General features: G+C 45.4%; 1 protein-coding gene across 1 annotated transcript in view; it reads right to left on the bottom strand.

The window, feature by feature from the left end:
• Window positions 1–636: 636 nt before the first annotated feature.
• The window catches only part of LOC5575470 (cytochrome P450 315a1, mitochondrial), a 29592-nt gene continuing 18774 nt past the window's right edge, over window positions 637–11454 (bottom strand). The window contains exon 8 of the mRNA XM_001661937.3: window positions 637–1363. Within this exon, the coding sequence (XP_001661987.3) occupies window positions 1250–1363 (114 nt within the window). The 3' untranslated portion in view covers window positions 637–1249. The remainder of the gene's footprint in view (window positions 1364–11454) is intronic.

Raw genomic sequence — 11454 nt, 5'->3', positions numbered from 1 at the left:
TCGGATCCTACCAGGATCCTAACCAGATCCTAACAGGATCTTACCCGGATCCTAGCAGGATCCTACCCGGATCCTAACAGGATCCTAGTAGGATCCTACCCGGATTCTACCCGGATCCACCCCGGATCCTGCCCAAAAATTAAATATATATCAAAAAAGGTAAGCAAAATCATGAGTTTTTGATAAATTTTCAATCACGGGGGATGGTCCCATGGGCCAAGGAGTGGACCGGTTGCAATACAAGTTTGCCTTTTTACACATATCAAGTGAATAAACATTCGACCAAAATTTGGTTGACACCGGTGATGGTTGTTTACACGTTTGTACTTTTTTGTAGACACTTGGTATGGAATGAAGTTTAAAGCATAATAGGAAAAACTCATTATGATGCTCTTATATTTTATTAACTTGGGATAGACTTGAGCAAGGCTAAGAATTTTTCAAGAAAATAACTTGTGACCTCAGATAACATTAGAAATATTTTCAAATTATGAAATACGTGTGATGTTGAAGAGTTATTAATTAAAATGTAACTCTCTGGTAATCAAAATTTAAGAAATATCTGAGATTTACAAATAAAAACAGATTAAGGATAAAAGGCTTTCGAAATTTGTATAGGTAAAACATTTGTGGACAGATATTTGCAACCAATGTAACGATGTATTTACTTTATATAATTTATACTTACATACAACTAAGATTTTCCTAAGACAGTTTTGCTAATGTTTTGGCAATATCAAGCTTATACTGAAAACTAAAAACTTACAAAACATTTGCTTAACTAGATACAAACTATCGCGCAGTTTTTAGAATCATTGACCATATTAACGCGTTTGCTCAAAATTGCATGCGGCGTTTCCCGAAGAATTTTACTTCATTCTTATATGAGCCATGACCACCGCGTGGAATTTTGGGCAAATGTGCGTTTTTGGAAATTTTACGCCGTAGAGAACAGACGTCCAATTTCAAAATGATGTAAGGAAAACAAAGTAAATGGTAACACACTTACACTTCTTCTTCTTCTTGACATAACGCCCTCACTGGGACAGAGCCTGCGTCTCAGCTTAGTGTTCGATGAGCTCTTTCACAGTCCACCTGTGAGCCTTCTTTGCCAAAGTTGCCATTTCCGCATTCGCATGTAGTATGACAAAGGCACCAATAAGGCACAAACAAAAAAAACTACAATCCTTCGTTTATTTTACATACATTTGCAAATCTGTTTACTATGTGTCAGTAATTATCACTATCACTATTGAAGTTTATGAAATGCGAGCTTAACCTTTTTATTAGGAACTGTTACCAATTTAAGTTCAGCATCGACTTCTTCATCATTCAATACTGTCAAACGGTATTCATTCAGTATCTGAAACAACAAGAAAAAAAAAACATTAATATTTTCCCACATACACCAATTCTGTCAAAGACAGTCAAATCTATTTTTTAGATATTATTTTACTTCCATTTATAGGATTATGTTTATAAGGCAATGAAAATGACTACAGTAAGAGCCCGATTTCGTCAGCTCCTTTTTGCCATGAACTTTTAGCTGTCATGGCTGTAACGTATATAACTTGGACATGTATATAATTTGGACAGGTTAGTCGTTCTATACTCATTTTCAATGAGATGGTGAGCAATATATGTACGGAAAATCATGTAATGCATTATTTAAATACTATGCTACTTATTAATAAGGAATATTTTCATAAAAATTACAAATTGGCTTCAAAAATATCAAAATTGTAAACTTTATCAACAGAACACTTGTAAAACCTGAGTGAAGAACTAGCCGTTTTGTGCTTAAATTCACATTAATAAAGATTAAAAAAAACAAACAAACAAATGTAAAAACTATACGAATGCTAAAAGATGTACGATTCAAGTGTTTACCGTTTGTAACAATAAGACTGTTAGTTTGTAAGTTTTTGTTTTTCATATTATTATTATTTGCATGTCGTTCGTTTTCAAATTCAAATTAAACAGAATGCCTTACATATACCCCTAGATTTAGTACACTTTATTATCACAGTACACTACACGAAAACCTGCTGGAAGAAATAGGACAGTTAGAGTTCAGTGGGAGAGAGAGAAAAAAGGAGAGTTAGTAAGACCTATTGAACGATAGAGGGAGCTTTAGGCGCTAAGAAAATTACTCGGGCCACTTTTGAAGAGGACCTCAGCCAAAGCAGTCGTTAAACAAAATTTGCTTGAAGTATTTCCGATAAGTTCGTTTATTTTACTCCATAGTTGCTTAGGGTTGCTAGAGGAAAAGATTCGTTGGTAATAAGCTGATTTGGCTCGATGTTTGGCTTTAGCTAACATTTTCTTTGCGTGATCTAGAAGGCTTTGTAGTTGTTGATTCAGCCTATCTCTTTTCCATCTTTGAAACAAATTGTTCGAGATTTTGCTTAGTTTCCAAATGTCGAAGTTGTACCAAGGACAGGTAGTGGTTTTAACTTTGACATTAACTGATACTGTAGACGAGAAACGATTTACCAGATGCGCATAGTGATCAGTAATAAGCGATATACGATCATTGGGATTCAATGAGTTGAAATCGAATGATTGGAGAAACATTTGAAAGTTGAAGTTGACTAACCGATGATTCACCATTCTTTTGTTCAGTGTTTTGCTAGTCTTGTGTATTTTGGTACTAAACTGAGTCAGAATGTAGCAGTGGTCGCTCAGATTACAGTCAATTGTGAAGTTTTCAACACATTCGGAGTGGTTGGTTTGAGTAATTACATGATCGAGCAGGTTATTGCTGACAGGACGTGTCATGTGCGTGTTTGTAACGATCATATTATTGCGGCGCTTATATTAAATCCACATCCAGCGGCGGCGGTAACGCGCAGAAGATATGCGCGCATTTCAAACGCAACGTCAAAATTCAAGTAGGCTTGGATTTTTTCGTCCTTCAAGGACAGAAATGTTTCAAATTTGCCCAATCTGAAACATTTGGTGATTTTCATTATCACTGCGACGGTATATCGACATTTTCAGATAATCGCATTACGTGGATTTATCTTGCAGAGCACAATATAAGATGATAATAGTTGTAGGTATCTCTGTGTCCCTAGAGACTCCACATCATTGACTGCTACGTTCATATCCCCCAGTATGAAGCAGGGACATTTGGAATCCACCGACGATATAATATTTTCTAAATTACTAACAAAGTGATTAACATCATAGCCAGGAGGACGATAGATGCCATGTACGATAATACGTACACTAGACAGTAATTCAACTGCTATATGATGATACCCGTTATCCGTAGAGTTATTCTCAGCATGGAAATTTAAACCATCTCGAACAAATATAGCTAGGCCACCGGATGAGTTGTTGCGACAAGAATAGGTACTGTTATAACCAGGAATGTTATAAAAATTTGATCTGCCTTGTTTGATCCACGTTTCTCCTATTACCAAGACGTCGATTCAGTTGATAGCTACCGCTCGCAAACGTCGGACGTGTTCTGTTTCATCGCCTTTTCGCATTTTTTTTCCATTCGCTATGAGTGTAAAGCGAGAGAATACGTTGGTTGTTGATTTCAACATTTTACCAGTGCGTCCGGATGCAGCTAGGGTCCATCAGTTCTTGGAGAAAGAAATCAAACTCCAACTGAAGGACGTCAAAAACATTCAGCTGCACAACATTCGAAACTGCGTGCTTATTGAAGTTAATGATAGCGAGACTGCTGCTCGCTATCAAAACCTGCACAATAATAAGCATCTGATATACCACGAAGACAAAGGATTCAAGATTCCCGTTTTTGTGGAGTGTGAAGCTGTGCCGGTGCGTGTGCAAGACCTGCCACCGGCGATGAAGCATACCACCGTGATTGATTATTTATTGAAATACGGCGATGTCATATCAATCACCAGAGAGCGCTGGAAAAACTTTTTTCCTGGCGTTTATAATGGCGTTAGGATTCTCTATATGAGAATCAGACGCCCGATCCCATCTTTCGCTACAATTGGCGGGTTCGAAACCTCCATCGTCTACCCAGGACAGTCTAAAACGTGCCGGCAGTGCCACAAGGCTACTCATCCGGGCAAGAAATGTCCGCAAGTTCCGGTGGCAGCTAATGGCTTCACCAACATTACCCAAACACCAGCAAATTCCGCTCCATCGGGAAGTGAAACTAATTCTTGCTTCAACACCGAAGACTTTCCTCCCATTCAATCAGTTCCACATCAACAACCATCGGCCCCGCCGAAACAAGTCACAACCGTACCTACGACGACCGACAATCAAACAGCAAGCAGTAGCAACGATGACGACGACGGCAACGAGAACACATCCAGTGAAACAAACAAGCGGCGGCTATCAACGAGGAAGGCAAACGAAAGGAAGAAGATATGTTCGGATTCTGCTTCTCTGAACGACAGTCAGATTGGCGTTGATAACCGAACACCTGGACCAACTCTTCGGCCAAGAAAAGCACAAACATAAATATTTCTTGTTAAATAGTTTTAATGAAAAATATGGATTTTCGGCTCCGCATGCCTTCGGGCGATTGAGCCTATCAAATAAATGATTAAAGGAAAAAAAAACGTCGATTGTTGAATTTAAGTTTCGTAGAAAAATACATAGCGAGTCTAACTTTTCGTAGCTGTTGATACCACGTACATTAATTTGTAACATAGTGATTTCTACGAAGGAGGCAATCGGTATGGATGCGTTGTCTAACTGTTGATTTATGGCAAGATTGATTTGCTCCATCTTGTTGTATTAGTCTATGTCCAACTGGAGCGTGAAGGAATTACAGCTTGTTGGTCAGAAGCTTATTCAAATCAGCTCGAGATTGAATTTTAATATGCTTTGAAGTTTTTTTTGTTTAACAAGTATGGTACCATTTCTACTTGGCCAAACATACTGGAGTTTCAACGACGTTTGATGCTTCTTTAGTTCTCGGAAGATGTCCATCGATAGTGGAGACAAATCATCCCTAATATGAACTTTGTTAGTCCAACCGTGGGGCCAACGTACGCCTTTGATCATAGTTACGGTTAGCGGACCAAACTGTTTTTTCTTCGTGATCAGTGCCTCTTCATCACGGATATCATTGAAAGTGATTTTGATCGGTTGATATTCACCTTTGGCAGCTGATACCCTAGCACATGAAACTATTGAGTTGTTGCTGAATTCAAGACCCAATGTACGGCAAGTTTCATCGAAGAGAGATTTTGTGTTTTCATTCGGAACACGTGGAATGCCTACTACAATTGCATTTGCTGTTAATTTTTCTCGTTGGTGCAAATCCAAATCAACTTCATTCTTGTAAACTGCAACAGAAACTGCAGCTGTCTCATTTGAAACCACGCTAAGGATTTTTTCAATTGCTCATTTTCAATTTTAAGTTTACTTATTTCTGCTCTTAAACACAGTAGCTGATCAACGAAGTCGTCATGTTTGTTGGATAAAAACTGTTGACTTCGTTCGATATTAGCGAGTACCTTGTCAGCATGATTCGATAAGTATTCAGAAATCAAATCTGGCAACTCTTCTATGCTACGACAAGACTGAAATGCTCGTCAAATGTTGAAATGCTCGTCAAAAGATGGCGCTTTTGAAAAACCAAACAATGGTGTAGTGGTTCCCTGATGTTTTTTTTTTCTTCTAAGCAATGGGGGGATAATCTGCTCAACAGACGCCGTGTGGGGTTGGGGACCATTTACTACATGCAAGCAGTAAACAAGACTACACCCCCGACCCACTAAACCATTTCCATTGCCGCCAAACCCTTCGTCTCTCCGGGACCACCAAGAAGGCATTGCTTCGGAGAGAGGCTATTGCACATCGCATCCTCCAGGTTAGCTGCGTAGCCATGCAGCAACGAACATCGATGACACGCTTAGGGGGGTCCACCAAGGTAGCATGCTGGCGCTTTGCCAGCTTCCCAGGTGCTCCTCACCTCCCGTTGTCCGCTGAAAGCGGGCAGGGTCGACCACTACGCCCGCGCACAGCTGCACCGCAGGTATCAAGAACTGATACTGCGGGCTTCGCAATTTGACCTACTGAAGGCTCAGGTCCTATCAGCTAGCACCAGCTGGGATTGCTGACGAAGGGGCCTCCACCTGCCCCGAACAACCAGAGGCTCGTACCAACCCAGTAGGCCGGCGCTACGTCAGCAGCGCTACCAGGATGTTCTCCCCGCGGCCACTTAATCGCTGTAAGGGTCGATTTCGACCGTAGGGCACCGGTATGACCTACGTTGCCGACTGCGAACCCTTGGACCACCTGTTGTTTAGCGTCTGCACTAGCCACTCCTCGAGTCCACTCGCCACCTCCTTTGCAGTTCCAAGACGATGTGGGTGATAGCCGATGAAACGGCATTCCAGCCAAACTCGTCTTCACACATTCTCTGGACCAAATTGTCCGGAGTCGTGTCCCGACCGCATGTGGCTAACATGCGGTCACGCATTGTGCGGAAACGCGGGCACACGAACAAAACGTGTTCCGCCGTTTCCTCTAAACCTGCACAAACTGGACATTCAGGAGAACCCGCATGACCGAAACGGTGTAGATACTGTCTAAAGCAACCATGGCCCGAAAGGACCTGTGTCAGGTGGAATGTTAGTTCCCCATGGCGCCTATTGACCCAGATATCTAACCTCGGAATCAACCTGTGAGTCCACACTCCCTTGGTGGAACTGTCCCACGCACGCTGCCATTTGACCATGGAGGCCAGTCTGGCAGTCCTGCGTATGCCTCTTGTGCCGCGCATTTCGAAGCACTCTATGTCTTCCATGATAAGGATACCAATAGGCACCATACCGGTGATGACGCAGAGTGCACCGTGTGACACGGTACGGTACGCGCTCGCAACCCTCAGGCACATTAGCCTATAAGTACTCTCTAGCTTGCTACGGTAGCTCTTGGTACTTAAAGGCGTGCCCCAAGCCGGGCCACCATACCTCAGTATGGACGAGGCGACACTGGCCAGAAGCTTTCGCTTGCTGGCGTACACCGCAGAGCTATTGGACATCATCCGGGACAGTGCCACAATAGCTGTGGAGGCTCTCTTGCAGGCATAATCGACGTGGCTACCGAAGGTAAGCTGGCAAAGTCAACGATGACCACACCCGCCGGGAATTTTAATCTCAACACCTCGTCGTACATGACATTCCATAACACCGGACCCAGGATGGAACCTTGCGGGACTCCTGAGGTTATGTGAAAGCACTTCCGACCCACCTCTGTGTCATAGACTAATACCCGATTCTGGAAGTAACTCCCGAGAATCTTGTACAGGTACTCGGGTATCCCCAGACGCAGGAGCGCATCGGCAATAGCCGCCCAACTGGCACTATTAAATGCGTTCCTTACATCCAGAGTCACTACTGCACAGTAGCGAATCCCCCTCCCCTTACGCTGGAGTGCTATCTCAGCAGTTTTCTTAACCGTCAGAATAGCGTCTACGATGGACTTCCCTTTCCGGAAGCCGAACTGGTTGCTTGAGAGACCATTTACACTCTCAGTGTACCTCAACAGTCTGTTGAGGATGATCTTCTCAAGCACCTTGCCCGCCGTGTCAATCAAGCATATTGGTCTATACGCCGACGGGTCACCAGGTGGTTTCCCCGCCTTTGGCAATAGTACCAGGCTCTGCCTCTTCCACGCATCTGGAAATACTCCCTCGTCCAGGCATATCTGCATAGTAGATCTGAACATACCGGGAGCCTCCAAGATTGCGACTTTGAGGGCCAGGTTTGGAACTCCGTCCGGACCTGGTGCCTTCCCCATGCTTAGGGATTTTGCAATCCCTACAAGTTCCTCATCGGTTACTCTATCCTCATCGCCAGCCCCAATCCCCGGCTGTCCTACAAAAGGAGGCCATGGGCTAGGGTTGTGGCGCGGAAAGAGCCCCTCGATGATCCCCTCCAGCATCTGTGGAGATTGCTCCGTAGGAGCAATTGCACCTCTTGTCTTCGCCATAACGATCCACCCCACGGGTTCGCGTTGGCACTCTGACAGAGTCCCTCAAAGCAGGCCTTTTTGCTTGCCCTTATCTCGGACTTCAGCGCGACTTTGGCAGCGGTGAACACCGCCCGTCGTTCTTCACGCTCCTGCTCGGTACGTGCTCGCTGCATCCGCCTCCTGGCCCGTAGGCAGGCACGGCGCAGGTTCGCAATTGCTTGAGTCCACCAGTACGTCGGTGGTCTCCCATTTCTAGGGTGGACTTTCCTAGGCATGGTCGCATCGCACGCACGCGAAAGCACCGCTACCAGTTCGTCCCCGCTTAGGCCGAGTAGGTTACGCTCACGACGGAGCGCCTCCCTAAGTACTTCGTCATTGAAGTACGATGTCTTCCACCTACGAGGGCTTGGCCGTGACCTAGCCGCTTCCTCTACGCGCTGCCTGCTGTTTTGTAGTCGATACTGTAGCGAACCGCCAGGTGGTCGCTGTGAGTGTAGGCATTGTCTACCCTCCAGTTCGAACTATTCGTTAGGCCAGGACTACAAAAAGTAACGTCGATAATCGACTCCGCTCCGTTTCGGCTGAAGGTACTTTTGGTACCAACATTAGCCAGATCGACATCTAGCACAGCCAGTGCCTCTAGCAGGATTTGACCTCGCTGGTTCGTGATACGGCTTCCCCATTCCACGGCCCAGGCATTGAAGTCACCCGCTATTACTACTGGCCTTCGCCCTGTCAACACGGTCGTCATGCAGTCCAGCATCTGCGTGAACCGCTCGGTCGACCAACTCGGAGGCGCATAGCAGCTACAAAAGAGGACCCCGTTTACCTTGGCGATCACGAAGCCCTCGTAGGTAGTAGACACCAACTCCTGGATGGGGTATTTACCCGTCGTCCATATCGCCGCCATTTTCCCGGATCCATCCACGACCCAGTTGCCGTTGCCGGCGGGTACTCGGTACAGCCCCAGGACTTGTGTCCTGGTTCCCTACACCTAAAGCAGATCACCGGTTGCTCATGTATGTTCAGTGAGCATACTGACCAACCAACCTTGATCTTGCCTACCTTAGCGGACTTATTTGCGTCCGCCACAGGTAGGTGTACTAAGGCCACCTGAGTACCTGCCGGACCTTTCCGTAGCTGAACGTCAGAGGTGGGCACCTGAATCTCGCACTGTTGCCGCAGTGCTGTGACGAGCTCTTCTGCGTTGGTGATCTCGTCAAGGTTCATCACCTTCAGAGTCACTGACTGCGTCAGAGCCCTCACTTCGACACCCTCGCCAAGGACCTCTTCCGCCAAACTTTTGTAGGCGGCGCCCTTGCGCTCCTTGTCGCGCTTAAGCTCGAGAATCATTTCACCTGTACGAGTGCGTATGACACTGCGTACGTCGGCTCCAAGATCTGCGAGCTTCGCGTCACTGCGCATCGCCTTCAGGACTTCCGAGTACTTGGACTCTTCCGTCTTGATGATGATCGCATCACCCTTTTCGCGCTTGGCACCTACCCTCCTACTTTTCTTAGGCCTGGTATCCCTGCGCTCCTGAACTTCCTGCTTCTCCTTCTTCTTCTTCTTTCTCACTACGGTTGTCCAGGGGGCGTCCCCTGGTGTGGTGATTGAGGACCTCTCAAAGGTCGCAACCCCCTGTTCCCATCACTCCGTGAGGGGCCAGCCTTTTCGGGCCCACCCTTCTCGGCTTTCCGGGACGCCTGGCTGGGGTCCGATTTTCCGGCACTTCTGCCGGTTTTCGGGGTTAATATCCGCCTGGCCTTGCGAGCGCCGCCGGGTAGCTCCTCCCCTGACGGCTGCCTCGCGCGCTTCTGCGATTGCTTGTTGTAAGCATTCGCTTCCGCACTTTTGGGGCTACCCGCGAAGACGAAGGGCTCCGTCTGGGTAGACTTCGGCACCTTCAATTCCACGGGTTCTGCCGCAGCCACAGTCGCCATGGGTTCAGCATGGTTCTGCTTGGCCGCCAACATCGACTTACGAAGTCTGAACAGGGCCTGCTTGAGGTCCTTGCTGATGTTAGACTTCGAGGACGCAAAGTCAATTATGGAGTCGAGCTGCTGTGCAGCCACTTCCATCGCAGAGAGCCCATCTCTACTTTTATTAATGGCCCTCATCAACCACGCTCCATCCATAACCTCACCCGATGCGTTAGCCGGGGATGAAATATGGTTTCCAGCACTGGCACTACGTGCACTGCTGCCTCCTCCTGCTTCCGCTCTCCTCAACGGAGACCTAGCTAACCCGCTTCTTGCGAAGGGGTTCGCTTCCCTACTACTGCTACTACCTGCACTACTACTATTATTTTGATTTTGGTTTAAATTTGTATTCATGATTGGATCCCACGAGTAGCACGGGAAAAGAAGTCCACCACGCCAGAGCCCTGCATTAACGCGGTAAGGGACAAAATACTGTGAGGGGTGCCCAGGTGCCCCACAGGCTCCGTTAATGGCCGAACATCTTTTTCACCCCTTCGACCATTCATTCCTCAGCACGGTTTTTCGCATCACACCTTTGTCATGTCTAATATCTCAAGTAATATTAATTATTCTACCTTTCGACTTGGTACCTTTTATCTGTTCGTACCTACGGTATTTTTGAGACTTCCCGAACTGTGAACGGATCAACAAATTATTTTATTCTTTATTCACAGGATATAAAAGTGGCGACGAGGATCATGGAAACGTGTGTTGATTTTCTTTGGGGTGGCGAATTGCCAATTGTATCTGTTTTTGAAAGTGTGGTGAAATTACCAATTGTATCTGTTTTTGAAAGTGTGGTGAAATTACCGATTTGAGTTGAACCAAATTGTTCTTCAGAGCTGACGAAATTGTCGTTTATTGTGAACATAGTTGTTCTTTTGTGAAGCAATTGCTGTATTGAGATGAACGAAATTGTTCTTTAGAGTTGGCGAATTTGTCAAATGTTGAGCAGTAAATCCAATGATTTAAATGTTTTATTGTAGTCATGGAATTAGCAAATTTGCGCATTTCAGATAAGATCGTGGAATTCTTTGGATATATTTTCGATTGTTTGTTGTATGAGTTGTTGCAACTTGTAGGTGGCTTTTAAAGAGTTATTAGAAAGTTTCTAAAGGGGAAAGGACTGTCATGTCTAATATCTCAAGTAATATTAATTATTCTACCTTTCGACTTGGTACCTTTTATCTGTTCGTACCTACGGTATTTTTTATACTTCCCGAACTGTGGACGGATCAACAAATTATTTTATTCTTTATTCACAGGATATAAAAACCTTGAATTGGGGTTACCCCGTTTGGTGGACTCTTACCACCGGAACAGGTCGTCCGTAGTTCTATTCTATACGCCGGAACTACGCGGCAGGGTTGCCTGATGTGGCCAAACGTCAACGTAATCCGATCGAGTTGTGTGATGCTTACCTACACACTTACACGGATAGTGATGGAACATCTTCAGATGTGTCGGAGTAGGACGATGATGGGTACGCAGGTGTATTCAGCAGATGATTACAGTAGAGCAATAGAACGGTGGTTGGACGGTAGCG

Source organism: Aedes aegypti, chromosome 1 (assembly GCF_002204515.2).
Source record: "Aedes aegypti strain LVP_AGWG chromosome 1, AaegL5.0 Primary Assembly, whole genome shotgun sequence".
Taxonomy (NCBI): Eukaryota; Metazoa; Arthropoda; class Insecta; order Diptera; family Culicidae; genus Aedes; species Aedes aegypti.
The sequence above is the reverse complement of the archived record's forward strand: the minus strand, read 5'-3'. Positions and strand labels throughout refer to the sequence as shown.